Raw genomic sequence first — 26,948 nt, forward strand, 5'->3', positions numbered from 1 at the left:
TGCTACCAGCTAGCCTACCAATGTTTCAAAGCAGTTCAACCCATCAAATTCCACCGCAAAGCGGGGTGCATCTTGCATTCGATTCCCATTCTCCTTCTCATTCTCTTCTTTTTTTCTATTCCCATCCAATTCCGTTTTCTTTTCTCCCAGACTCGACTTTCCTCGCTCCACCTTCTATAATTAAGAGGTACCAGAAGACATATATATATAACAGATCAATATATGCATTTACATACATATTAAGCAAGCAGAGGTTATGTATTTATGATTAAGAAAAATGAAACCATTTTCGAGGAGTCGAAGAAGGCGTGTGCTTTTTCACTAGCCATCTCATTTAGAGAGAAAACAAGTTATAGGCTTATATATAGCTCAGAGGAGTGTGGCCTCTGTTCATATTTATATGGAATCACCTGAAAAAAAGTTCAAAACTTTTTGGGTCTTCAAAAGGAAAAGGGTTTAAAAATATAGTATGAAGGATTCGAAGGATCCAATAAAATTTTGGATCCGATAAAAAGGATTTTGGGGTGTCATCTATATTCGTGAAATTAGATTGAAATTAGAATAGAAATAACTAATATTAATTTAGAATTATTGAAAAAGCAGATTTCATGTAATTAATTTTGATTACTTTTACCGTTCAAAAAAAAATCTCATAAATCTCAAGAATTAATTTTTGAGATAGAGAGACACATAAGAATAAATATTTTTTGTCAACATGACATTTTGAAAATAATTTCATTAAATAAAGTTTTATATTTATAAAATTACCATGCATTATTTAAATTACAAATGAAATTACTAACATATTTAAAGTATCTTTTTTGCAATCAGGATCGGGTTGTCGGGCAGATAGATTATCGGTTCAACATGACAATGAGAGGTTATTTTGGTAACTTGGAAGTTCAATTTTGTTTTGGGCCTAGAGCTAGATTGATTGCTGGTTCTAAATTCTAATAAAGGATAGGGTTATCTTAAATTGTTTTGGCACCAAATGAAGCCACGTGACAGAACTCCAACATCAACCCTTATCTTTTATCTAACTACAATAAACAAGACAATATTTTTTTTTTTTTTTTCTGAAATCATTATCCGTTTGAATCTTCATTTTATATTATATAGAAGATAAAATAAATTAGCAAGGAAGTCAGTGCAAAGACTTTAAAAGAGCAAATATTTATGCAACTGCAAAATAGTTATTTGCTCCTCCAACATTTACTGTTAAAACAACCTGTAATTTGATCAATTGATTAGTAAAAACCGTGCTTCTACCAAGCTTTTCAAAAAAAAAAAAAAAAAAATGATTAGTAAAGACCGTGTCAATGAATACATATTGGATTATTACAATATTATGGGGCCTTTCGGCAGGAGTAGAATTAAATCTGCATTAAGGAGTTCATGTTCAGTTATCTTAATTCGTAGATAGATGCAAATGAGACTTAATTCAACAATAAAAGTTTCTTATGACCAGGATAATAATTAAATCCTTGGTAAGGAATTAATGTTCAGAAAAATTAAGCGACTAAAAAAATTAAATGAGATAAAAAAAAAGAGTAATGTTGACACAGCCCATACAAGTTCTAATAATTATTGTTTTCTAAATTTTAATTTACAATAAAGTAACATCCCTGCTAACATATATTGATAAATGATTAAACAAATATCTCTATAATTTTTACCTTTTATTGATTTTTTTTGTTCTTTTGAATACTACATAATACATATATTTTCCAATTTTGAAATTATGAGTCACAATTATATATTCTACCAAAATTTAATTGGTTCTCATAAATACCAATTTCTAGAAGAATTAAGTTTGTGTTACAAAATAAAATTAAAATATTATTAGGATAGTTCAATGCCTCCATTATAAACTTTAATTCTCAAATTTTAGAATTTAAACATTAATACGAAACCATTACATATAAATTATTATATTCCATGTATATATTATAATTATGATATATCCACTCCGTTTTGATTGACGACAATAGTTCATTAAAATATAATGACGTGGACAATTTTTGAACCTCAATTTTCTTCCAAGTTCTGTTGATTTCAATAAAAAAAAAAAAAGGTTCAAAATATCAAATAAATTTATACATATGCAACATCTAGGGCTATTATAGTATGTTTGTAGTTAAATATTTAAAAAGTGAAGACATCACAAAGAAGGTATTTAATCATTCCTGGAAAACTAAATAGTCATTTATCACTATGCTATCAATATTAAGTGAATTTAATGATTGAAAAAATGGTTGTTATAAATTAAAAGTTAAAGGATAATATTTATGAGAAGTAAAAGTTTGAAAGGCGAGGAGGTGGTGGGAAGATAATATTAATATCACAAGTCACATTTTGGATTGCGGATATGTCGGACCCACTTAACCAGTCATGATCACGAGTCACCTCGATCCATAGACAGAAAAATTAGTGTGTAAAAGAGCTTCATTTTTCTTTTATGTCTACAAAATAAAATAGTAGCAAAGTGGGTCAAAATGGATCTGATCCGAATAAACGAGCCATAGACAGTCACAGACCCAACTCAATCAGGAATTCGTATCCTCTGAGTTAATATCTGGACCGTTCAATTTAGATATGTACTAATATTAATTAAAAAGCCCCGTACCGTACGTTATAGGTGTGAGTTAGATTGGCCCGAATTCTGATCGCACGGTTCTAAAATTAACTCAAATAGAGGATATGGATTCACTGAATCAGTGAGAGGTCAAAAGTTTAGATGCATGACCTGACTCATTTCAATATCACCAGTACGTCTTTTGAACAAGAACAGATGTTAATCTTAAATCCCCTTTCTATTGACAATTACCTTCGTATTCTTTCACCAATAATCCCCACATGAACAAACCCCATCCCTGAAATGGTGAAACCTCTTCACATCCCTCAAAACAATCTCCCTCATTTCCATTTTTGAAAGAAACTTGGCTGTTTCATGGCAATCATTACAAACTCTAAGATTTTTGGTAACCCTAATTGTGGTTCCTGGAGGCTTGCTTATTAAACCAAAAGTAATGGCCAATTTTTCGCTATGCCCACATAAAATCTTCTCTTTCTCTTCCTCCGCTACGTTATGTAAAACAGACGACACATCGGGTATATAGCCATTTTTCTTCATCTTATCCCATAGACTAACTAAATACAAATGGATTCTAGAACTTTCCGGGTGTGATGACTCACCGGCCATAAATTGGTGGATCTGATTGCCTGATTCAATCCAACTACAGCCTGGTTCCTTTTTGACATTGTTGAGGCGCATCATATTTCTCACTTCTGTTGCCTCCTTCCATTGTCCTGCAGCCGCGTAGATATTTGACAGTAGCACATAGTGACTAGCTTCATCAGGCTCAAGCTCAAACAAGTGCCGAGCTGCAAGGGACCCAAGTTTGACATTTATATGAATTCGACATGCACCTAATAGACTGCTCCATGCCCCAGACATGTGGGGCCCAGGCTTCATTGAAGAGATAAGGTCGTAAGCTTTGTTTAACTCACCAGCACGACCTAGGAGATCAACCATACATGCAAAATGGTCTGGAGCTGGTTCCACTCCATATTTCGACTTCATCTCATGGAATAGACCAAGTCCACGGTGGACCATTCCAGAGTGACTGCAGGCTGCCAGCACGGCAATAAATGTCACTTCATTTGGTTTAGCTTCTTTGCTCGAAATCATTTCGTTGAACAACTTAATTGCCTCCTCCCCATGCCCGTGCATACCATATGCCATTATCAACACATTCCATGTTACCGAGTTTCTTTTGGGCATTGCATTGAATACTTTTCTGCAAAGGCTAAGACAACCGCATTTTCCGTACATGTCAACCAATGCACTTCCCACGGCCACATCATCATTGAGCCCATGTCTGATTGAAAAGCCATGTATTTCCTTCCCCTTTCCTAGTGCCACGAGGGACCCACATGGAGGTAGCACAGTAATTAAAGTTACAATGTTTGGTTTCAAGCCATTAACATCACTTTGCATCTCTACTAGCATTTCAAAGGCCTCACTTATTGAACCAGATAGAACATGACCCGCTATCAAAGTGTTCCAAGAAACGACATCTTTAGCATCCATTGAATAAAAGATCCTCCTAGAAATATCCATTTTACCTACTCTAGCATACATATCCATTAAAGCATTCTGGACAAATCTATCCTCTTCCATACCCCTTTTAATAACATAGCCATGAATAGTTTCTTTCCTTTCAAAAGCATCACATTTCACAAAAGCCGGGAAGACACTGGCCATTGTGGTTTCGTTTGGCTGTAACCCTGCTATGACCTCCATATTCACAAATAACTTTAATGCCTCTTCATCTAGTCCATTTTGTGCATAACCCGATATCATCGCATTCCATAGACCATGTCTCTGTACTGGTACTTGGTCAAACACGAAGCGACCTGCTTCAACCCAGCCCAAATTACAATACATGTCAACCAAAGCACTGGCCACAAATGGGTTATCAAATAGATTGTCGTTCTTCAACACATGTGCATGAATTTCTCTACCAGTGTTTAAAAGATCAAGCTGAGAACATGCTGGCAGAACACTTGATATAGTAAATTCATCTGGTTTTATCTCAGTCGATTGCACCATATCATAAAGGGTGCGAATAGCAAGTGCATATTGTTCATTTTTCACAAGTGAACTAATCATGCTATTCCATGTGACAGTATCACGGTTTTTGAAGCACTGAAATATCGAGATAGAGTCTTCAATTTGCCCTAGTTTGGCATACATTGAAATTAGGGCATTGTAGGTGAACCTCTTACCATCAGTAAAAAACCCATTACGGAGTCCATAAGCATGAACCTCCTTGCCTAACCGCAAACCAACCGATTCCGTGACATTTGAGCATGCCAAGAGGATACTTACAAGTGTGAATGAGCTTATTTCAGAACATTCCATTAGCATTGTGCGCAGTGCTTCAAGGGCTGGGCCCCACTCATCGTAAAGACAGAGCGCTGCTATCAGTGAATTCCAAGAGACCTGTTAACCAACAGGTTTGTTCATCAAACTCAGTCACAAGAACCTGGGTACAAATGCTTGTTACTGATATCTATTAGCATCATATTGAAATCCAACAAGCAATTTCTATTCATGTTTATTTCCTCTGTTGGATTGTTATAGATATTTTAAACTTTCCTCTGTTGGATTGTTACAGATATTTAAAAAGCACCTACTTCTTGCACTGGAGAGAAGAAAATGAAGTTTTGACACGGTTTTCTAAGAAATAAATGAAAAAAAATATGCTAAGAGAACTTTTTTTTTTTGGATTGAAATGCAAAAAGACAATTTTGTAATATATGGAGTAGTTAGGAAAAAGATATCTCATCTCCTGAGTACTGACTTTGTTTCCAGTGGGGTATTTATTGAACACTCTAGTGTTCATTTGTTTGGGATGGAACTCATCCAAAATTTGGGAAAAGGGTAAAATAAAAATAGTAAGATGTACGTACAGTAAAGCCATGGAGAAATTAGATAATTGATGGTCTCAGTATAGGGTGACATTAGCAAAGTTTAAAAAGCAAGAGCAAACCTGGTCTCTTCGGTCCATTTTGTCGAACACCCTAAGAGCACTACCGAGGTCACCACAGCGTGCATACATTGTTACGAGCGTGTTACCTACAACCACCATTGAATCGGTGTATCCATGTTTGACGGAAGAGGCGTGTAGCTGTTGCCCAACTGACAGCTGTCGGAGACCTGACGCTGCCTTTAACGCCGCAGGGAAGGCAAAATGGTTTGGCGCCACACCAGCGTTGCACATGGAGATGAATGTGGAGAGTGCGGCGGGGTAGTCATCTGCACGTGCATAGGAACGAAGGGTCTCAACCCATGAAAATGAAAGCTGGTTTTGGATTCGGGTTTGGGTTTGGATCTGAGTTTGGTTTCTAGGAGGAATGGAAGAGAAGGTGGGAGAGGAGGTGAGAAGAGGAGAGGAACAGTGCACCATTAGAATTTAGAAGGGTTCTGGGAATTTGGAGGGATAACGAAGTCTAGTCTAGAAGCTCGGGAGATATTTCATTTTAGTTGTTTGACAGGCTCGCAGGCCGAAAAGAAACATAATGGCCCAAGCCCGTAACAAGGAATTATGATAATCTTTCATCCTTTCTCCATTCCTCAGATGGTACCATCCCGCCATCTGCTAAAAGCCTAAAACCCTAGAGAGAGAAAAGGTCTTAGTCACTCACACTATGGTCGAAGCCGCTACGTCGGCCTCCGTCGATGTAACCGCCGGAGAATCTGTCAGCACTCCACCTGCCCATCGATCGCCGGAGGAACTTGTGGCGAAGGCGATTGCCCCCGTCAAACCGGAATACCTCCGCCCACCTCCTGTAAGGTCTGGAGACACTCGACGGGGAGATGGTCAAGTTAGCAAGGACAACACAGACGACACTGCTGCTTCCGCTTCCGGTTTAGTAAAGGAGAAGAAATCCAAGAAGCAACAAAAGAGGGACAGACAACAGGTCAGTTCATATGTATATGGGTACCATGCCACCATGTATCAATTCAAATGTTGTCTCTAGTTTTGGTTATCAACTCGTTACCTCTATGTTGAAAAGTTATTATACATCTGTTTCCCTGCCCCCAATTCAGCAAATTCTCATGGCACTAAATTTTTGTTCATTACTTGCACAAGTTTTGGAACTTAAAATGCGTGGAAACTGGAAAGATACTTGGGATGTTTTGAACAACTTATTTGTGTTGTTTTGAACAACTTGGGACAACATTAGCCTCGAACTTATTCCTACATTTGATACATCATTTATGTTGTGTATTCAGCAAATAAAATCAACAGCAAATGTTTGCGCAGAAGTAGGGAGGACCGGAAAAGTGGATTCATGCCCTTTTGGTTCTAATTGTCGCTTCAACCATGACCTAGAAGCATATCTTGCTCAGGTACATTACATTATTTTTTTCCTTAGTATTTTCTTATACTGCATTGAGTGGAATCTAGTTTCAGCTATATTGATTGTAAAATGGAATCTGTTTTATGAAAACATATCTGATTATTCTTTTTACATTGTTATAGAAACCAGCTGACTTGGAAGGGACGTGCCCATTTGACAGCGAGGAAAAGATCTGTCGTTACGGCATAACATGCCGCTTTTTCGGGACTCATAAGAAAAAACTAATTGGAGAATCTCAAGATTTACAGCGCAGAAAGAGTCATGAGATAAACAACTTAGACAAAGATCTTCAAAAGTCCCTTTGGAAGGGCAGGGTTAAATTTCCTAAGGCTGAGGCTCAACTAAAGCTTCTAGGTCTCAAGGTAAACTTATTTTAAATTAGAAGAAAGTAGATAAATCTAGCCTAAGTGATCACACTTATTAATTTTTCTTTTGTTTGAAGAATTTTTCTTTTTTATATTTGAAACGGTGATTTTTGTCATCTGCAGAGTGGTAAAAAGGCAAGCTTGGAGACTGAGGTTGAACAAGAGGAAATAAATGAAGAATGTGTGGAAGATGGGGATAAACCGGAGGAAGAATCCAGGCCTTTGAAAAAGTCAAAGAGTGAAGGTGATACAGACTGTACCAATGAAACTAGTAATGGTGAGTCACTTTCTATTTATATTTATTAATGATGATAGTCTTTTTATACCTCCAAATTTTTCAATTTTTTGCGTCAGTTGCTCCGGGCTAGTATTTAACAAAAGAGTCAAAATTCAGGAGGTCGCTAAATTATACTCTTATAAGTCACAGATCTGTCCCTCAACTGTAATTTTCCCATATAAGCTGCTGAAATTTCATGACTTTATTTATATACTGATGAAGTGAAAATGCGCAAGTTCATTCAATTATTTTATTTCTAAAGTAATAGCAATCATATAGTTTCACATATTTATATTCCTACACTAAATGACATTGGTTTAATTTTTAATTAGTTTTATAAATTTGTGGTGGGAACATGAACAGGTATATCTTGCGTGGAAGAAGACTGTGAAAATGAAATAGCAGAGGACAAAGTAGAGAATGGATCGCCAAAAGACGACTTGAAGTCGTCTAGCAAGGTTGAGATCATCCCAGAGCTGCATTTACGTGAGAAGAAACTAATTGATTTCAGGGGCAAATTGTACCTTGCTCCTCTGACAACTGTTGGTAATCTTCCTTTCAGAAGGGTTTGCAAAGGATTTGGGGCAGATGTTACTTGTGGAGAAATGGCCTTGTGCACCAATCTTTTACAGGTACAACTTTGCTCCTCCCTTTAAAAGCTTTTGCAACAAGCATGTCCTCTCTGTTTTTTTTTTTTATTCTTTTCTAAGATTAAATTATACCTGGCTGTGTACTGGCACTAGTACAGACTCTTTCAGAAGATGATAAGTGCAGGAATATCCATACAGACAATTACAATTCTTGCAATATGATCCTTTCTAACCTCTTTCCATTTCAACTCTTTGTGGAGTATCCCAAATAAGTTTTAACTTATTTACCATTTTTATTTTGGACCTGTTTCCTATAGTGTGTATATGAAGATTTTTCATGGATATGTATTGTGACAATTGACAACAATATACCGTCTATATGTAGAAAAGCCCTGCCTTTCTTTTATTTTCATTTGACTTCTTAGACATCTTATTTACAACTTTTTCCCTCCTTTAACAAAAGGGACAAGCATCAGAGTGGGCATTGCTGAGGCGACACCCGTCAGAGGACTTATTTGGAGCCCAGATTTGTGGGGCCTACCCCGATACGATAACCCGCACAGTGGAATTAGTGGACAGTAACTGCTCGGTTGATTTCATTGACATAAATATGGGTTGCCCAATTGACGTAGTAGTCAACAGAGGAGCTGGCTCAGCTCTTTTGAACAAACCTATGAGGATGAAAAGTGTTATTAAAGCCGCATCTGGTATAATTGATAGACCTCTGACTGTTAAGGTAAATTTTTTTTTTCTTTTGTATGGTAAACTGTCAAACTTTTCCGCGTGGAAGGAAATTTTGATTTTTATATATCTCTTACTATGAGGTTCTTTTAAACCTAGGTGAAATAAGAAATGTAAATAGCTTGGAGAAAATTAAGCTCAATAGATAGCAGACCCCCCCCCCCCCCCCCCCCTAAAAAAAAAATAGAAGGTAAATGAAAAGTTAATATGAGCAATTCATGACTATTATAAGCTATCATATATAATAAAGAAAAGCAGGTGAATACATAAGAAAAAAAAAAGAACATAAGAAAAGTAAATAACAACGATAACAGAAGAGACAATGAGCTCTCTAAGGCTCCAGAAAGCTAAAAAAGCTAAAAAGAGGAGACATGTAACAACAAGCAGAGTGGTGTCCTAATATTATTGTTATTTTCCTCTCCTTTAGGTAAGAATAGGATTTTTTGAGGGTAGAAACCGAATAGACTCACTTGTGGCGGACATGTACAACTGGGGTGCAAGTGCATTGACTGTACATGGACGGTCAAGGCAACAACGGTACAGCAAGAATGCTGATTGGGACTACATTTCAAAATGCGTTGATAATGCACCTCAGGAGTTAAATGTTATTGGAAACGGTGATGTTTTCTCCTACTGTGATTGGAACAACCACATGTCTCAATGCTCGAAGCTGTCTACATGCATGATTGCCCGGGGGGCTTTAATAAAGGTATGACTGTTTGTTTGTTTTTAATCAATTTTGAATTTTTCCATTTATTGGTTTAGTTGGACAATTGATAATAGATAGTTGCTGTGTGAATAGCCTTGGTTATTTACGGAAATAAAGGAGCAGAGGCATTGGGACATCACATCTGGAGAGAGATTTAACATACTAAAAGACTTTGTGAGATTTGGACTCGAACATTGGGGCTCTGACAACAAAGGTTGCCTTTTGTTTTTCTTTCCCTCCCAAACCTTTTTTTTGTTTTTTTTGAAGAAATGAATAAGATGGTGAAAGGGAAATGCTTACCTATTTCTAACATTTTGAAACTGGTGCATCAGGTGTGGAGACAACAAGGCATTTCTTGTTAGAGTGGCTGAGTTACACACACCGCTACATTCCGGTTGGTCTGCTGGATGTTGTACCACAGTGCCTGAACTGGAGGCCTCCAAGTTATTATGGTCGTGATGATCTTGAAACCCTAATGGCCTCCGACTCAGCGGCAGATTGGGTATGTGCTTTAATTCTTTTTTTCTAATTCTTCTCTTGGCATGTGCTTAAGAGGTGACAATGAGCTTCAGTTATATTCTGACCTCATCGGGTTGTCTTGATTATTTTTCGGAACAGGTAAGGATTTCAGAGATGTTACTGGGCAAGGTTCCTGAAGGGTTTACCTTTGCACCAAAGCACAAATCCAATGCCTATGACCGAGCTGAGAATGGCTGATAGCCTTCTACTCCGACATACCTTTTTAGCCTGAGAACTGTGACCTTTTTTATCACTATATCTTCTTCCATGCATATTTAATGGTGTACCATTGCGCCTGTAGCAACTATCAGCATAAAATTGCTGTATGTTGGATTTTGTCTTATGTGCAAGAATAAATTATTCTGAAGAATGTTCATTTACTACTAATAGAAGCAAAGAACGATAAATGAAAGATTTTGTTGAGAGAGAAATATGAGAACAAGGACGAGATGCATGTGCACACGGTTGAAATTATCATTTCATTTCTTCGAACAAGTTTCCAATGCGATGAATGAAGTGTGGAGTTTTACCAAAATAGTGAAATTTATTAGTGTGCCTGTTGACAACGAATTGGTTTAATAATTTGAACACCCATAAAAATAACTTGTAAATTTTAAATCAAGCAAGTGAAGTATGATATTTATATAATTCATATAGGGAAGTGTTAAATTGTTTCAATTTTTTTATGTCCATTTTGTCTCCACTTTTTAATTTTGTAATAATAATAATTTTAAAATTTACGTGTTAAAGTAAAATTGTTAGATATAATATATATTTTATTTTCTCTAAAATATTTCAATTGGTTAAACTTTTAGAGAGCAATCGAAGCGGCGCTGATCGTGACGAAAGAAAAGTGAATTGACGGAAATTGGCTGAGGGATTTAGTTGCGATAATTAACAGAGGCGCTCAGTTAAGTGAAACTAAGGATCTGATAGCACGAATCTCAATACACCTCTGAACGGTATTGATGCTCATCGAATAAGACTTGTAAGTTGTAACGCCCCGCTTCCTTGTAAGAAAGGGAAAAAAACAGAAGGGTAGAAGGTACATTATTGGGCTTACATTCCATGCAGGCTTGGGCCCAGGTTAGAATTAACTACAATAGACCTCTCCATTCCAAAACTAAATGGAGAGGTTTGGAAGTAGCTCTTCTCTGTTTCTCTCCCTTCCCCTTTTGTCTTTCTGTCGCCTTCTGTTCCATACTGGCACCTCAATTCAGCGAGAAACTATACAACAAATGGGAGCCTCCGAATCTCTCCTCGCCAGGCAATCTCCAGTGCAACAATCCCAGTTCGTTGACGAGATCACCACAGTTTCAGAGAGGATCCAAGGGGTCGATCCACTGGTCGAACGAATCCGAACCCTCAAAATTGTAAGCTCACACCCCCTTGTTTAAATGCTTCACCTCCAAATTACAACAACGTCAATTCTGCAAATTTAGCATGAAAATTTTTGTTTTCAGGCAACTCCATTGCTTAAAAGCACTCAATCTGAAAGCAGCTTGACAGATATCCTCTTAAAGAAACCATCTTCATCTCCAGGCTCTGGTGAGAACTGACAACAAGTACTTATACACAATTCAATTAGAGGACTTTAATGCAGATATTAAGTACCAAAAAATTGCTGAAACATAACCCTTAAAGTCTCTCAGTATTGCTGCTAATTGAATTTGCAATTTTGTGCTTCTTTGTTTCACTAGGTACATTGAATCCTGATGTTTTGTTCGAACTTTTCTCTATTTATCGTGAATGGCAAGAAAAAAGGGCCAAGGAAATAAGTCAAAATCAGGTACCTTTTGCTGATTCATTTTTCTTCTGCCTTTATTTTTTTATTGTTTAGGCTCTGTTACATCAAATATCGTAGGATATGTTCCATTCAATAAAAAATTGATATCATGATATGACTTTAACAAGAAGAAACTTCTATTTCCTGATTTTTTTTTTTTTAATTTCTTAGTTTGATACAGCAATTTCAAATTCCCAATTTGCACTTGGATACTTTTGATTTATGATTGGCATCAAATTTATTATTTAGGAAGAGTTGGAAAACAAAATAGAGACTATAGATGCCTTGGCTGCTAAACTTCTCCAAAGGTTTACCTATTCTGTTTCCGCGATGAGATCCACTTCCCATAGCCTGAGTGAAGGTAATTGTCAGAATTTTCTGGGGGTCTATAATGTGTTGGCAGTTGATCAGTTATGGGTTAGGTTGAGCAACCATCTAATAGTGAAATGGCTTGGGTCCCAACCCGTTAAACTGTCATGGTATAGTTGTGGTTCCGTATTGCTTAACTGCAAAAGATCATATTAGTTTGTGATACCAGAGTTCAACAAAATGGCAATTGATGCCAAGCAAATAGATCATATTAGTTTGTCATGCCAGGTCGGGTTATTGTGTGCTATTTTTTTTCTCTCTCTCTGCCTGTTTTGAATTGGTTAAATGTTTTAACTATTTTGCAGTTTATCCGTTACAAGTGGAAGTAGGGGAACTGAAGGGAAGGTTAAATGAAGTAATCAGCAACTGTGATGCAATCTGCAAGAGGATTTCTTCTTTAGGACCAGAAGCCTTGGGCGCTACAATAACTCCCTTCTCACCAAGCATTGCAATGGAAAATAAAGATTCAGAATTAACAGAAAATAAACTAGAAATCCCAAATTCTGATGTTTAGTAATTGTTTTTAGTAACCTTTTTTGCTTTTTATATGAAATGAACTTCAGATAATGTATACAACACCACTCCCATTTTTTTAGGAGGGGTGACTTGGAGAAACTTTCACAAGATTCTGCATAGATTGTACCATAATTCTAAGCTGCACATTATAGACAAAAATAGATACCCTGTTTTCTCTCAGTGTAACAGAATTTTGCCAGCTTAAGCAGCAGTGTGGTAGCTACCATATTTTTTAGGATTTCTTTTTGTTGGAAAAAAAAACAAAAGTTACAAAATCCGAAATATAATTGTACAAGTATAGTTGTAGAAATTCAAAATTGGAAAGATTTAGACTTTTGAGGGTCCGGCCTTTATTTAAGAAAAGCCGAATTTTAAGGTCCTTTTCATTTTTAATTAACGGGTAATGAGCGTCGAAAATAAGACTGGACTCTAAAAATCTGATATTTTCTTATCTAAAAAAAATATATTAGGAAGAGTAGAAGGTTAGTTTCTTAGTGTACGACCATGTCTTTTAATTTCTTTAATTTTTAACTTTACTCGCAAAAAAAAAAAATGAAAGGTCCGATTTCAAAAACCCTATATTTTATTAGGACAAATTAAACAGCTAAGCCAAACATAAATAATCCAAACCACGAAGAATAGTCACAGCAATTATAATCTAAAGATGCATGTAGACTGACTTTTTGTCATGAAATTCAATTTATTGAACTAATTATCCATACAAGAGTCAATGTAGGGTTTCCAAATTAGTCGAGATACAGCTCAAGTAGAGTCCATATGCCCAGTAAAATGAGGACTTTAACATCACAGAAAGAAGAATGATCACCCAAATGACATAATAAATTTTGAATTATCCGGTACGGAGGATGATGTGGACCCCACTGTCAGTGTCAATGAGGGGGCTTACTTCACCAACCCTGAGTGCATATGTGGCATCTTCAAATGGCTTTTGCATCTGCCCACGTCCAAATTTACCTACATTAACAAAAAAATATGTTCAAATATACTGGTACCATACAGATATACAAATGTAGTCAGCAGACAGCAGTGCTTGTATTGGACCCCCCCCCCCCCAATCCTATATGGGTTGAGGACTAAACTGGTATTGCATTCTGTTTTGTGTGGAAAACAAGAGATGATTTTAAGTCTGAGTTTCAATTTTAAATCCCGTACAGGTATGCTAAAAATTGAACTAGACAACGAAGAAGAAATCATTTGGTTCCTGGACAGGCACCCGGTGTTGGTTATTCTATGGGAAATGAGCAGATGATGCTAGCAACTCATAAACCAATGAAAGCATAGCCACCAAGGATAATGCTTCAGACAGCAACATGATGCCAATATGGTATTGCATTGTCATTTTTATCTCCCATGTTAAATCACATTAGCAACACATACATAACAGTGAAGCCAGCAAATTCCTGACATATTTGTCAGACCACAAAGTACCCTTCAATGCAATATACAAGAAAAGAGCTGCGATGCATTTTGGTTTACAAGCTCAATCATCAATGTACGAACTTCTCAAACCACAATTAGGGCATACAGTGTTCAAATTACAAGATCACCTAACAACTTGCAGCTTAACATTTTACTTCTAAGCTGAATTGGCGAAGCAAAAACATTTGGTAGCATTTTCAAGTTTATTACTTCAAATACTTATACTCACCACTACGTTAAAAACCCAAGCCAGCATCATACACCATAGATCTAACATCATACTGGAATCTTTCTTTTAGTGTTTTTCAGGACATATACAAGAGAAAAAACACAACACCCAAGATCCAGTATTTCATGCTATTGAGTTCAAGAATACAAAACACAAGTTCTTAGATCTATTAAGCTACGTTCCATTTTAACAAAGCAATACTTGCTTTGTTCCAAAACTTCAAAAGAGTAATAATAAATCAGCTCAGAACAAAACTTAGAAACAAAGCACCTACTTATTATATAAGATGAATTCTAGTTTTTACCTTGTAAACTCAGCAACGAACCAACTTACCACTGGAACAAGACCATAATAACCTTGTTAAGTAATCTAAAACTTACAGAATAAATACTCACTCAACTTAACATCTTATATGGGTATGATAACTCAACCATAATGTACTTTATGGTTGAAATCTAAGTGGATATTGAATCATGAATGGTGTTGATACAACTCAACCAATCTCAAGCAGTAACATCTAATGCAACAATGGAAATTGTAAGAATAAGCAAAGCAATAAGACGTAAACGAGGTCCAATCAGCACATGGCGTTGCCAATATCGTAGATCGGATCTGTAAACCCTAATGATTTATCAATAGAAGTGTTGAATCAAATTTGACCAATTGTGAATTTAATAATCAAATGGCGCGTCCTATCGCGCAAGCAAGACCCATCTAATCGGCCTTAAACCCTAGCATGAAAGTAAGCACGAGTATTACGTCCGTACCTAGATCGCCTCCTCGCTTGGCGGAGCTACAGTCTGAGTGAACGGAGGCGAGATCAGCGAAGTTAGCTCGGCCGGAGACGATCTCCTCCCGCAAGGATTGAAGGCGCGTTGCCGCCACCTCGCGGGTGGTGGTAGAGATTACGCGGCCGTCGGGATCCTTCCACGACGCCTTGCGCCTGGAGCCCTCGTGCTTTATCAAAATGTGCGAAGCTCTAACCTCCTCCATTCTCGATTGGATTAGATGATTAGATGATTAGATCTCTCTCTGAGACTCTGACTCTCTCCGTCTCCCCGCAGCAGCTGCACTTTCACTAATTAGGAGCGTCAATGATAACCTTTTTATCGGATATGATTATTGAGTTAGGCTAATATGACACTAGTGTTATATCAAACTAAATAACACCACATCTTAAACCCTTAGATCTGCTTTAAAATTCGTACAAAATGAAGTACTTGAACAGTAAAAGCGAATAGTACGAATCTTAAAACAGATCTAAGGATTTAAGATGTGGTATTATTTAGTTTGATATAACACTAGTGTCATATTAGCCCAACTCATGATTATTTGATGAGGAGGCTCAATGTCTCGTGTCTGCTGCCTTTACATTGAAGATTGAACTGTCGATTCCACAAACTTAATATTCATATTAAAATATTTTAATATGTTTGTATATTAAATTTTATAAACTTTGTGTATATTATTAGATAAATAGAAAATCACTGTCCTTTGTGATTCAAAAACAATAATTTTGTAACAATTTTAAAAATAAAATAATTTAAAATGAGGAGGGTTCAAATACACTCAAATGCACCCTATTTTTCAAATTCTTTTTCTCCGTTTTCAAAGTTCAAATAGTCAATCCGAACCGTTAGATGCGATATATATATTAAGATGTGTTTGGAGACCAAATTTTACATTTTTTGGAATTTTTTTACCATTTATTAAGCCACTTTGAAAATTGCTGATTTTACATTTTTTGGACCATTGGATCAACGATTTTCAAAGTGACTTAATAAATAGTAAAAAAATTCTAAAAAATATAAAATTCGGTCTCCAATCACATCTTAATATATAGATCGCATCTAAGGGTTCGGATTGACTATTCGGACTTTGAAAACGAAGAAAAATGATAGGGTGCATTTGGGTGCACAAAAATTTGGATGCATTTGAACCCTCCTCATTTAAAATATATATATATATATTTTGATCTTCAAATATAATTTATTATAAATAATTTAAATTTTAAAAATAGAGAAACAATATAAGATACGATGAAGCATAAAATCATAATGCATTTTAAACTCCCCTCTTATTAGATATGCTTTCATTATCTCGGTTCTCGGATAAGACATAGATCAGTGTCTCGTTATTTCTATATAAAATGATTAATGAATATTAATTTGAGTAGAACTAGGGTGTTCTTAAGCTTTTCAAGGTGTTTGGTCAGCTTAATTTCAAAATCTATTAGATTAGCTTTAAACAATAAATTCAAACCGTTGAAACCGATTTATTTCACGAGTGATAAATTTACATGTAAAATTTTTAGAATTTCGAATTAATTTTGTATCAAGTCAAGTGGTCAAAAAGTGTTAAAAAAATGAATGCACTAAAATTAATTTATAAATCTTCTAATTTTGCCCGCTTGACTTTATACTAAAATAATTCAAAAACTTCAAATCTTTGCATGTAAATGCATCGCTTGTGAAGTAGATAGATTTCAACGGCTTAGATTTGTCATTTGAAGCCAATATAATATATTTTGGAGTTAAGCTCACCAAACATCTTGGTGAGCTTAAGAACACCCTAGTTTTACTCTATTAAATTATATATAATACTTTTATTTTATATATATAATTACATAAATTTTTTTTATTATGATTGAATTGATTTACACAGTAGTTTACATAATTTTTTATTAAGTAATATACAATAAAATTAATTAATTACATTTTTTTATCATTTTTTAATTAATAATTTGTGGCAAAATTGAAATATACAATGTTTTATATTGTTGTATTTGATTAATAATTTATAATTTTCAAACTAGTGGAATAAAATATTATAATTTAAATGTTTTGTATATTTATTTATTTGTTATATTTTATTTATTTATTTGTTATATTTTAGATTAAATTATAGAAACCATTAATTTATTTGATAATTATTTATTATTTGTACCGTTATCCGTTATCTTAACATGTAAAGATATGTTATGAGTAGAGTCAAAACTCAACAGATAAAAATAAAATATAAATAAGACTAATTTTATGCAATTATATTTAATTATAAGAATGAAAATGCTTCTATCAAATTCGTATTGTACTAATTAAAACTCTTAGGTTGTGCTCCACAACTAGAGGGTGAAACACCATTAATGGAAGAGAAAGAAAATGAGACGGGAGTAAAGCTCTCATCCGCATAGTGATCTTACACTTCGATTTATAGGTAAAAACTTTCACCAAAATTCTACACGGTGCTCACTTTGTCTCTCCTCCTCACAATAATCGCTCTCCTCCAGTCTCTTTAATTCCCCCCTTCTAGAGCAGGTGAAATCACACCTGATTGGACGGGCTAGCGTCGTCTCTTCTCCACACAGTGATTTATCATTTCCCTCCCTCCGCGTTCCCCTTCTGGAGCTATCCTTTGTCATTCTCTTGATGTACGAATATATGACAAAAAAGTTGAGTGAAAAATAACACAACAATAACAATCTCATATAAAAGAAGTTTGAGTGAAAGATGACACGACTCACGAGTCGCATGACAAAATATACTAGTCAAACTAAACAGAGTAAGTTCAGCAACTGAATTAAACATTTTCAGACAATTTAAGAAGTTTAAGTGTTTAACTGATAAAAATTGCAAATTTATTACTTCTTAACTTAGAAAATTTTAATCTATCAATTTTTATACGAGGAGTATTGTAGTTGTCAAACAAAAATTACATTATATTAATATAAAAGTGATTTTCTATTTCAGCAAGACTTAATTGCACGGTTGATAAACACACGGTGCATTAATTCAAACCTCAACAATGCTACAAAATCGAGAAAGAGGAGGTAGCGCAATTGGCTAGGAAAATGTCCTAGAGTTGTTATATCCAAAGGTCGAGAGTTCGATTCCTCCTCACGAATCTTGGTAGCTACTACCAAGTTTTCAAAAAAAAAAAAATGCTACAAAATCTAAATGATTGAATAACTTGGTGGAAAAACAACGTGTCTTATAACAACAAAGTAATTTCATACAATTACATAAATATTTGCATCATTTAAATTTGCAGCGTATTAAATTTGTACAGCAATGAAGGTTTTATGGCTCTTATAACTTAAAACGAAAATTAATTACACATTCCAATGTGTAATTTGATAGAGATAAATAAGAGCATGCTTGCATGTGTATTCAAAAATTCAAATTGAAAACTAATTATAAATGCTAATATGTTAATTGCAACAACAATTGTAAAGATGTAAAATAATTGTTAATTTAGCGGTCCTACTTATTTTGTTTTTAGCATTTGCAATTGAAGTGCAAAAGGTCTATTAAATATTATTTTAGAGCTAACTATTAACAATTTAAAATATTATAAAAAAAATATAGATTAGATTCTTTTGGCAGTCAAGTATTTTATTTTCTGCATATAATTCACACACATTATATAAATAATGGTTCACACTTGTAAAAATAATTTCCCCAGTATAATTATGTAATTAAATTATTAAAACCATCCTTTGATATGTTCAAATAAATTTTATGCTATAAGCAAAACTCGCTGGAAAAGAAATTCACCGTAAAATATTATCATATTCGACAGGGTCATTTTCGCATGAAGTTATCTCCGACCCTAAAATTCAGATGCAGTGAACAGTGCAATACCTGACCGGGTAGAATGAGATCTGAGTCGTCAATTTCAATTTGATACGAATCTCAAAACGAACTCCTTTGTCCCGCTGCGAGTATTGTACTCGGTCCGGTACCTGAGATATTCTCGCTCCCCATCCTAGGGTTTTTATTTCTTATAGTCGGCCTGACCCTGACGCCCCTGCTTCTCCTCTCTCTCTCTCCGCATCTGACTCGCGCCTTCTCTCTCTCTCTCTTCTCCGATCTCTTTCTCCAAATGGCCGGCGTCCCTGGTCCTTACTCCGGCGTCAGCACGCTAGCTTTCGTATACCTCTCTCTCTCTCTCTCTCTTTCGATATTAAATTTAGATCTTTATTTTTGTTTTTATTTTCTCTCTTTTTGATTTGCTTTGATGGTGAATCTGATGGATAGGTGGCACGTGCATCAGTTTTTGCTGTCGGAGTGGTTTATGGAAGCATCAAGCTATCTGTTTTAAAGGTCAGATCTCCATATATTCTCCTGCTCCTTTTCAATTTGTTATCGTCTGAAGACCTTCTGAACCTGGCACTTGTCATATCACCCATTAACAATTGTCAGTATTAAGGCCTAGGAAATAGTATAATTATGGGTTTTTTAGGGTTTTTGGTAAAGTATTTTGTTTAGAAAGTTTGTGACCAAATACTAAAATCTGATGCTTACGAGATGAAAAGGGACAGGTTTTTATGGATTTTTTAATTTCTTATTTCTAGTTAACTCTACAAGCTTCCCTGCACCAGGCAATATTAGTTTGCTGTCAGTTTAATGCATGTGTTTTTTTTTTGGTGGTTTAACACCCTCTATATCCTAGTATTTCTGTGTTTTATTTGGATCAGGGTTCAGTCTCAGATACAAATTAAGTAAATTTTGTACTGAAACAAAATAGTCTTATAATTTTATTATAAAGAAATGAATTCCCTTATTTACCTACAACAATTTCATTCTAGTCCCATGTAATTGGTGTTGCTTTTCCAAACACAGTTGTTATAGTATATCTGGTTTAAAATTAACCTTTTGATTATTATTTGTTACTAGTTCTTAGTTGCATAAGTGCATTATGACCAATCCAGATGTTTTTAAAATTGGCTACTGCGGATTGTATAAATTATTTAAACTTAGTCCTATCTATTGTGGAATGTATGGTCTTATGCAATTTATTAGTTACTTATTCTCAAACTGCTAAAGTAAAGTGTGCAGTAGCCAATTTATAAATTCTGTATCTTCGAAGTATGTACAATCCATGGGGCCTTTTATCTAGTTGTTTTGAATGCTATCATTATCTGCTACTTTGAGACGATATTTTTGGTTCCAGTTTGGCAACAGTATCTGATTGCGAGTACCAGCTGGTACTTCAACTATGGTGGTCTGGCATCAACCAAATTAATCTCTTGTCTTTTTTTTTTTTAATATTTTTTATTTCTGCAATTGTAGTGCTTTTTTTTTTTTTTCATATTATTGGTTTTGCCTGTAGCCTTTGCTTGTAACAATTTTTTTTTCTTTTCTGATAGTCTCAAAAGAAGGCCCATGACAAGGCTGAGGCAAAAGCACACCACTGATGAGTGTTAAGAAATTGAGGATTTTGTCGGCATCAACAGTTTTAATTTGTGATTTCTTCTAGTTATAATCTCCTGTGCCAAAACAGTATGTAGGATTTCATCCTTTTTGCAGTGTTTGCGCTTAATAATTCTACCTGAGGCTTCAAATCTGGAAATATGTTTTTCTGTATGATTTGAACTTAAGACTTCAAATTTATACCCTTCTTTTTTTTAAGTGAAAGAAATGTTAAAAGTTCAAGCCATTCTGGCATATTTGTTTTTCTTATTTTTTCCTAAATCTGTGCCTTGCGTCTGCTTGAAATCTCATAACTTGTGCTTTCCTTTAGTCGGAGAATTTTGTGAATTAGATGCTTTTACCGTTCCAGAGTTCATAACTGGCAAGTTCTGCCAAGTTGCTAAATTTTTTTGTCTTCGTGGCTTTAGTCATCTGAGAAATGTTGCGGTAGAGGTTCTTTTAATTGTAATTTATAAATAAATATATATTATACAGCATTATGAGTGCTGATCTCTTACCAGTTTGTTGGCGAATCCTGCAAAGGCTTTGATGTCATGAGTAGTAATGCTAGCAATTGGTTTCATAATGTGTCTTAGTGACCATACCAAAATTATGTACAAATAGAGGTTTCTTGTCTTTGTTTAAACGTACGCTGCAGCTTTACAATTCTCTGTATCTAATGATTCAATTTTTTTTTTTCTTTTTCTCTTTTTTTTAGCAAAATTGCAAAGTACCACCTGTCATGAGCCCATGCGTAATAGAGGGGAACAATTTTGGTTGCTTCCAAGAAAAATCCAATGATCCAATTGCTATTTGAGTTATTTTGCCTTTTTGTTATCACTAGATTGTTTGATAGGACTCGTTTTATCATTTGGATTAGTAGTGACACAGTAAATTTGAAAGGCGTCACTCTCCAATACTGTTAACCCTGTTCAATTTTTCTCAACCAACACAAATTCAAATATTTTTGTTCAGAAATCATTTACTGATTTTGATGCAAACTTTAGTAACTTAATATGCGTAAGCTTGGAATTTAACAAGTAGCAACAAATCAACAATGCTGCAATGAAATAAGGAAGAAAGAAGAAGAAGAAGACACTCTGGTCCAATAGGAAAAGTGTAGGCGGTCTTTCTTTAAAAAAATGGACGACCCAAATTAATCTCAGCCGGACTAAACTCAATCTGGTGCTTATTGAGAGTTGAGACTGTAAGGGGTTTGTTTTGAGATTCGTGCCAAATTAAAAAGAATGATTCCAGATTTACTACTTGCATCTAAGTACGGAATTCACATCTCATGTTACCTGACTGAGTACAATTGAATCGGACGGTTTGAAATTGGAATTTTTAAGTTGTCACGAATCTCAAAACACAAATAACATTGCCCCCTAATAAAACGTCATCCCCAATATCCACCGGCTGAAATTAAATATGAACCGTCCAATATTTCAATTGTGTTGAATCAGGTACCTGGGACTGGGACGGGTGATAGGGATTAATTCCTATAGGAATCCATGTAATCATGCTATCCTAAAGAAGCATCAAGTAACGAGGAAGACTCCAAATGCAAAAAGATCAATAAATAAATGTAGCACATTGCAAATTTTCTGGTACGACGTGTTTTGTACTGTTGAGTGCCTGAGTGGTATTGGGAATAGTAAGTGAGAGACTATTTATTTGAGAGCAAAATTTGTTAAGCAAGCCAATCAATTTGGCCCATGTATAACTACATAAAGTAATATCCAAATTTAAGATTCCCTGTAGGCAGGGCAGCAGGTGATATTTCTCCGTCTGTATATATAATATAATATAATATAATATATCGCTGTACCTGGACCATGTACCAAACGCAAAAAAAGGCAAAACAATCCTTGCTCGCCACTTAACTAGTACTCACTCCAAATTAATGCATTGATTCTATATACTCAGATTAATTCATTTTTATCCCCTAACCAAAAAGAGAGCCCAAATCTATGGAATGACAAGTTAGTTAATATATAATATCATTTATAAAAATAATTTCAGGCTTTGGAATAATATACTCAAATTATCATTTTTCAACACATTTTCCCGTTATATTAAAATTTTGATGAATTGTACAACAACACATTACAAACTTGTTGGATATTGCGGCTAAAAAAACAAATGAAAATAATGAAAAAGTTTGCTGTAGTGCCAGCTGTCAACAAACTATTGATCTTGGTGCTTTCCTTGCTGGTTTTTAAATTATTATTATTTAAAAAAAAAAAAAAAAAAAGTGACCCGTACTATGCATGGTTTTAACGGAATAACAAGTGAAGTGGCGGGGAAGTAAAGAACCCAATATCCATCGTTTTCTAATATCATTTTATATGATTTCTCAAGCAAATGTTTCCTCTTCTCTCTCTAACAACATTCCCACCATATTTTCTACCGCCCCAACTCTTTCTCTCTCTTTCTCTTTTCTCTACTAACCTCTCTATCTATCACCTAGAGCTAGACCTAGGACTTGTCTTATCTGCACACCCACTATAACTCCGTTTCCTCTCTCATAAATACATGCACATAACACATACTGCTGTATATTCTGTAATTAAATCACCACACAGGAAACCTGGAAGCATGGAAGGAGAGCAGGATGGAACAGTTCTTGTCAGAAGAGCTGAGATCGATACCAGTGCTCCGTTTCGATCAGTAAAGGAAGCTGTAATGTTGTTTGGAGAACGGGTCCTGGCTGGGGAAGTCTATGCCGGTCGGATTAATGAGGTATAAACAAGTATTATATGTATATAACTATATATCTTGGATTTTAATTAGTATTAAACAAAACAATAATAATGTTGGTACTGTGTATAATACCTGAGCTCTAATTCAAACATTTCAACTTAATTTTCATAGAGAAGCCATATAAAGTAGAAACATCTGAAAAAGAAAAAGAAAAAGGGCAAAAAAGAATTATAATTAAGGATGCTTTTCAGTCCAAATTAAGTAGTTAATTCAAATTCTATATGTCATTTATTAGTTGCTGCTTCATGACATTGTGTTTGAAGATATCATATACCAAATTATCTTCTGGTACCAACTTAGTACGATTAATTAGAGTGATGCATGTGATGGCATAAACAATTTAATTTTAACTAAGAAAGGTGATGGCAAACTGGACAAATCACATTCCACCATATTATTTTGTATTTTATTTTTAGAATATTTAATTTTGATGAGTCAATTTTATATTACTGTAAACACTAGAGTGTTTAATTAATGCTGGGCCACGTGTACATTTGTTGGATTCATGAATTCAGGAAAGGGAATGAAATGCTTTTCTTATTGACCAAGCAAAGTATACCCAACCTACCTTATCTCAACGTCCCTTGCAACAGTATTTATAAACCTTGTTCCAGATTAAGATAAAGGTTTTCAATTAATTACGGCCCAATTCATGTAAAAGGCCCAATACATGTTTAAAATTGGGCTCAGATTAATGAAATTCCAACCTAAATTAGCAGAACAAAGATGGAGAGACCTCTCTCTGACTTCTGACTTTGCAAAGATATTCATTATATAACCGTTATATATATATATATAACCGTTATAGTTATAAATAGAACTAAACTACATGCATAATATAGCTATAGCTTATAATAGAACTAAACATCCCAGTGAATATGGAAATTTAAATTTAATGATTCCGTCATTTAATCTGTATAGATTAGAGCGGCGGCGAGCAAGATGGAGAAGACCGAATCAAACCACAGCTCCATTGTAGCGCAACTTGAAGATGCGAGGCAAGAACTCGAGAGGGAACGAGCTGAGAACCAAAAAATGGGAGAAAAAATCAGCGCACTGAAAGAAAAGCTTGACAAGGCCAAGGTTGAACTTGAGCAGCTAAAGGAGCGGGAATCATCCGAGAAGAAGGTCATAGAAATGGAAACTGAGGATCTAAAGTTCGTTGAAAATTCAAATGAGGTTGAGATCGAGAAAGCCCCAACAAAACCAACGGTCGAGTTGCAAAAGAAGAGGTATGTCACATTTGCTAGTCCACCGGCTGTGACTCACACACCTCCGATACCGACAACCATTATGTTGGAGAGGCAATTTTCTCTTGGAAATGAAAGGGATTCGCCTACAAGCAAGAAGAAGAATAGCAAGAAGAAGCCTTTGATTCCTTTAATAGGAGCGCTTTTCAGTAGGAAGAAAGGTCAAAGCCGTGCATGAAGCTTCTCAAGCAACCGTTATTGTTTGTACTTTTTAACCATAGGATGAACTTTCCAAAAAGAAAAAAAATTACTACAGAAAGAATTAAAATTTTGCATTTTTTCTTATTATAATATTAAAATGGTATCTGCTAACTTTTACACATTTTAGTTAAGTCGGCTAATTAAGTTCTTATCTAAACTAAAGAACATTAAAGCTTAGCAGACTTAACCAAAAAGTTGATGTTAGCAGATCAGTTTGTGATTTTGTTTGAACACATACATTTGCATGCATACAGTGTATTTGCTTATTTTCTTTTGCATTTTGCTGTTGTAGCTCCCTGTTAATTTGCTGATCTGGCTTGAATTACAGAGTGAGAATATATAATACAATTATAAAAGCGCTTGTTTCACTGTTTGGGCATCTTTATGCTTAAGATATTGCATTTTCTTTTGTTAATTAAGAATTTAACTTAAGAAACTACACTGATGTCATAATTAGAACACACATGCATCATTTGACTAGCACACATACATGCGAGAGAGGGAGATCTAGAGAGAGAGTAGAGAGACTAAATACAACATAATTAACTACTGCATATATATATCATGCATAAACAAACAATTTAAACTATTAGATCCTCCATGTTTGTTGCTCTTAACCTTATATCTCGTGATGACGATTTGTTGAAGAACTCGACACAATCTGCTATTGCCTCATCATAGTGCTGATTGACAGGATGTAAATTCGCACTCCACGACTGTTTCGGCGTATCGGCATTGATGGTTTCCTTGGGAATTGATCTAAGGGAGGTTTTAGCTGAAATTTGTGGCCTAGAGGAGGAAAAGGCAAAGAACCCCAGCAGTATCTTTGTAAAGCCATGCACTAATCTAGCTGGCCAGATTCCAACCCTAGCTCTTCCTTTCTGGCCCCTGTAGTTTGCTTTCACAACCTTAAAGCTCTTTGCTTGAAACTTGGACATTCTAGAGAGAGAGAGAGAGAGAGACCCTAGCCAGATACTCCTCTGGCCTTTGTGGTGAAAGGTACTTATTCCTTGAAAAAGTAGGACGTGGTTTGAGAGGTATACTTTTGGGTTTGTTTTCTCTTTAACTTTTTTCGCTTGAAATTGCAATACAGCTGAAATTAAATATTCATGATTGATTGAGCAATTATATTCTTTATAATAATTAAAGAATGACATCATGCCCCCTTTTTTATTATTTTGAGAAAACCTAAAAGAGTCGAGTAATTTCCTGAATGCATATATATATAGTTGATCATTATTATCTGTATGGAACAAATTTATAATTAATCATTTGTTTTTGAGTATCTTGCTATACACATTTAATGACACACTGTGATTAGTTAAGATTAGTAGATGTGGGGTAAAGCTCTCCTAGTGGAATATAAAGTTCATATGATGCCATCATTGTATACTGACCTTCCTAGTGCCTTGCAAATCAATATACTTGGAACTTGGATATGTTCTCTCTATTAAACTATGCTGACGATCCCTTTCCGTACAAATTTAACTACATTTTTCTCGTACTAATTAAGGCTCTTAAATATATAATAAAGTCTGTACATGAACCGCTAAAAGTGATCAAATCCGGCCTACAGATCTAGAACCCAACCCTCCATGCAATTATTTCGTAAGTATTTCTTACAAGTTTCAAACATGATTAGATTCTTAATTAGATCAAACTAATGTTGACGACTCATCTACATTACGGATGGTAAAGATTACCACATGTACACCATCGGTACAATAGCCCAACTGATGTCGTAGAGACACTCAAAATCAACGGTTGGATATAAAAAACCGATGGAAAGGGGGGGGGGGGGGGGGGGGGGGTCCATCAACGCCATTAGTTAGTTAAACACCAATCGATGGTAAAAATGTTCAAAGTAATTACAGCGCTGTCATTCGTTTTTTTCTTTTAGGGTTGGATGGCAAGTCGCCTCCAACAATATATTTGACAAGAAAAAGCTTTAATTTTACAGGCTCCTAAGAACAGTAAAGAAGTAAAATAAAATATTTACAGCTTGGCTCTTCCAAGTTAATATCTATTTACAGTATTTCTATGATTAATTAGCTTGCTCCAATTGCAGC

General features: G+C 35.1%; 6 protein-coding genes across 7 annotated transcripts; 4 read left to right on the forward strand and 2 right to left on the reverse strand.

The window, feature by feature from the left end:
* Window positions 1-2,654: 2,654 nt before the first annotated feature.
* OTP84 (Tetratricopeptide repeat (TPR)-like superfamily protein) lies at window positions 2,655-6,011 on the reverse strand. The gene is made up of 2 exons (XM_078310829.1): window positions 5,559-6,011; window positions 2,655-5,008 (listed from the first exon to the last, which is right to left on the reverse strand). The coding sequence occupies exons 1-2, from the start codon at window positions 5,973-5,975 to the stop codon at window positions 2,840-2,842; spliced, it is 2,586 nt and encodes an 861-aa protein (XP_078166955.1). The 5' UTR covers window positions 5,976-6,011; the 3' UTR covers window positions 2,655-2,839.
* A 97-nt stretch (window positions 6,012-6,108) lies between these two features.
* LOC144561741 (FMN-linked oxidoreductases superfamily protein) lies at window positions 6,109-10,646 on the forward strand. 2 transcript variants are annotated; one of them, XM_078310830.1, is made up of 10 exons: window positions 6,109-6,489; window positions 6,806-6,922; window positions 7,056-7,295; window positions 7,422-7,575; window positions 7,939-8,207; window positions 8,629-8,901; window positions 9,334-9,615; window positions 9,709-9,829; window positions 9,948-10,117; window positions 10,234-10,646. In XM_078310830.1, exons 1-10 carry the CDS (start codon window positions 6,217-6,219, stop codon window positions 10,330-10,332), a joined length of 1,998 nt encoding a protein of 665 aa, XP_078166956.1. In that variant the 5' UTR covers window positions 6,109-6,216; the 3' UTR covers window positions 10,333-10,646. The 2 variants fall into 2 exon arrangements, with proteins under 2 accessions (XP_078166956.1, XP_078166957.1); XM_078310831.1 differs by lacking the exon at window positions 6,109-6,489 and adding an exon at window positions 6,649-6,697 and having other exon boundaries at window positions 6,740-6,922.
* A 619-nt stretch (window positions 10,647-11,265) lies between these two features.
* Window positions 11,266-13,135, forward strand: LOC144561832 (uncharacterized). Its single transcript, XM_078310931.1, has 5 exons — window positions 11,266-11,507; window positions 11,598-11,682; window positions 11,835-11,923; window positions 12,170-12,281; window positions 12,595-13,135. The coding sequence occupies exons 1-5, from the start codon at window positions 11,373-11,375 to the stop codon at window positions 12,801-12,803; spliced, it is 630 nt and encodes a 209-aa protein (XP_078167057.1). The 5' UTR covers window positions 11,266-11,372; the 3' UTR covers window positions 12,804-13,135.
* A 350-nt stretch (window positions 13,136-13,485) lies between these two features.
* Window positions 13,486-15,600, reverse strand: LOC144561833 (peptidyl-prolyl cis-trans isomerase Pin1-like). The gene is made up of 2 exons (XM_078310932.1): window positions 15,242-15,600; window positions 13,486-13,780 (listed from the first exon to the last, which is right to left on the reverse strand). Exons 1-2 carry the CDS (start codon window positions 15,465-15,467, stop codon window positions 13,656-13,658), a joined length of 351 nt encoding a protein of 116 aa, XP_078167058.1. The 5' UTR covers window positions 15,468-15,600; the 3' UTR covers window positions 13,486-13,655.
* A 3,606-nt stretch (window positions 15,601-19,206) lies between these two features.
* Window positions 19,207-20,912, forward strand: LOC144561742 (ATP synthase E chain). Its single transcript, XM_078310832.1, has 3 exons — window positions 19,207-19,403; window positions 19,511-19,576; window positions 20,623-20,912. Exons 1-3 carry the CDS (start codon window positions 19,356-19,358, stop codon window positions 20,668-20,670), a joined length of 162 nt encoding a protein of 53 aa, XP_078166958.1. The 5' UTR covers window positions 19,207-19,355; the 3' UTR covers window positions 20,671-20,912.
* A 2,094-nt stretch (window positions 20,913-23,006) lies between these two features.
* On the forward strand, window positions 23,007-25,231 carry LOC144561743 (WEB family protein At1g75720-like). Its single transcript, XM_078310833.1, has 2 exons — window positions 23,007-23,407; window positions 24,350-25,231. Exons 1-2 carry the CDS (start codon window positions 23,201-23,203, stop codon window positions 24,854-24,856), a joined length of 714 nt encoding a protein of 237 aa, XP_078166959.1. The 5' UTR covers window positions 23,007-23,200; the 3' UTR covers window positions 24,857-25,231.
* Window positions 25,232-26,948: the final 1,717 nt, after the last annotated feature.

Source organism: Carex rostrata, chromosome 11 (assembly GCF_964058835.1).
Source record: "Carex rostrata chromosome 11, lpCarRost1.2, whole genome shotgun sequence".
NCBI classification, from domain to species: Eukaryota; Viridiplantae; Streptophyta; class Magnoliopsida; order Poales; family Cyperaceae; genus Carex; species Carex rostrata.

Coding starts and splice junctions, on each gene's coding strand:
- OTP84 (XM_078310829.1), bottom strand. CDS start 5,975: ATGGTGCACTGTTCCTCTCCTCTTCTCACCTCCTCTCCCACCTTCTCT. Junction 5,009..5,558: donor AAATGGACCGAAGAGACCAG/GTTTGCTCTTGC, acceptor GTTGGTTAACAG/GTCTCTTGGAATTCACTGAT.
- LOC144561741 (XM_078310830.1), top strand. CDS start 6,217: ATGGTCGAAGCCGCTACGTCGGCCTCCGTCGATGTAACCGCCGGAGAA. Junction 6,490..6,805: donor AAAAGAGGGACAGACAACAG/GTCAGTTCATAT, acceptor TTGTGTATTCAG/CAAATAAAATCAACAGCAAA. Junction 6,923..7,055: donor TAGAAGCATATCTTGCTCAG/GTACATTACATT, acceptor ACATTGTTATAG/AAACCAGCTGACTTGGAAGG.
- LOC144561832 (XM_078310931.1), top strand. CDS start 11,373: ATGGGAGCCTCCGAATCTCTCCTCGCCAGGCAATCTCCAGTGCAACAA. Junction 11,683..11,834: donor ATCTTCATCTCCAGGCTCTG/GTGAGAACTGAC, acceptor TTGTTTCACTAG/GTACATTGAATCCTGATGTT. Junction 12,282..12,594: donor TTCCCATAGCCTGAGTGAAG/GTAATTGTCAGA, acceptor ACTATTTTGCAG/TTTATCCGTTACAAGTGGAA.
- LOC144561833 (XM_078310932.1), bottom strand. CDS start 15,467: ATGGAGGAGGTTAGAGCTTCGCACATTTTGATAAAGCACGAGGGCTCC. Junction 13,781..15,241: donor CAAGCGAGGAGGCGATCTAG/GTACGGACGTAA, acceptor TTGTTAATGTAG/GTAAATTTGGACGTGGGCAG.
- LOC144561742 (XM_078310832.1), top strand. CDS start 19,356: ATGGCCGGCGTCCCTGGTCCTTACTCCGGCGTCAGCACGCTAGCTTTC. Junction 19,404..19,510: donor GCGTCAGCACGCTAGCTTTC/GTATACCTCTCT, acceptor TCTGATGGATAG/GTGGCACGTGCATCAGTTTT. Junction 19,577..20,622: donor TCAAGCTATCTGTTTTAAAG/GTCAGATCTCCA, acceptor CTTTTCTGATAG/TCTCAAAAGAAGGCCCATGA.
- LOC144561743 (XM_078310833.1), top strand. CDS start 23,201: ATGCACATAACACATACTGCTGTATATTCTGTAATTAAATCACCACAC. Junction 23,408..24,349: donor ATGCCGGTCGGATTAATGAG/GTATAAACAAGT, acceptor TAATCTGTATAG/ATTAGAGCGGCGGCGAGCAA.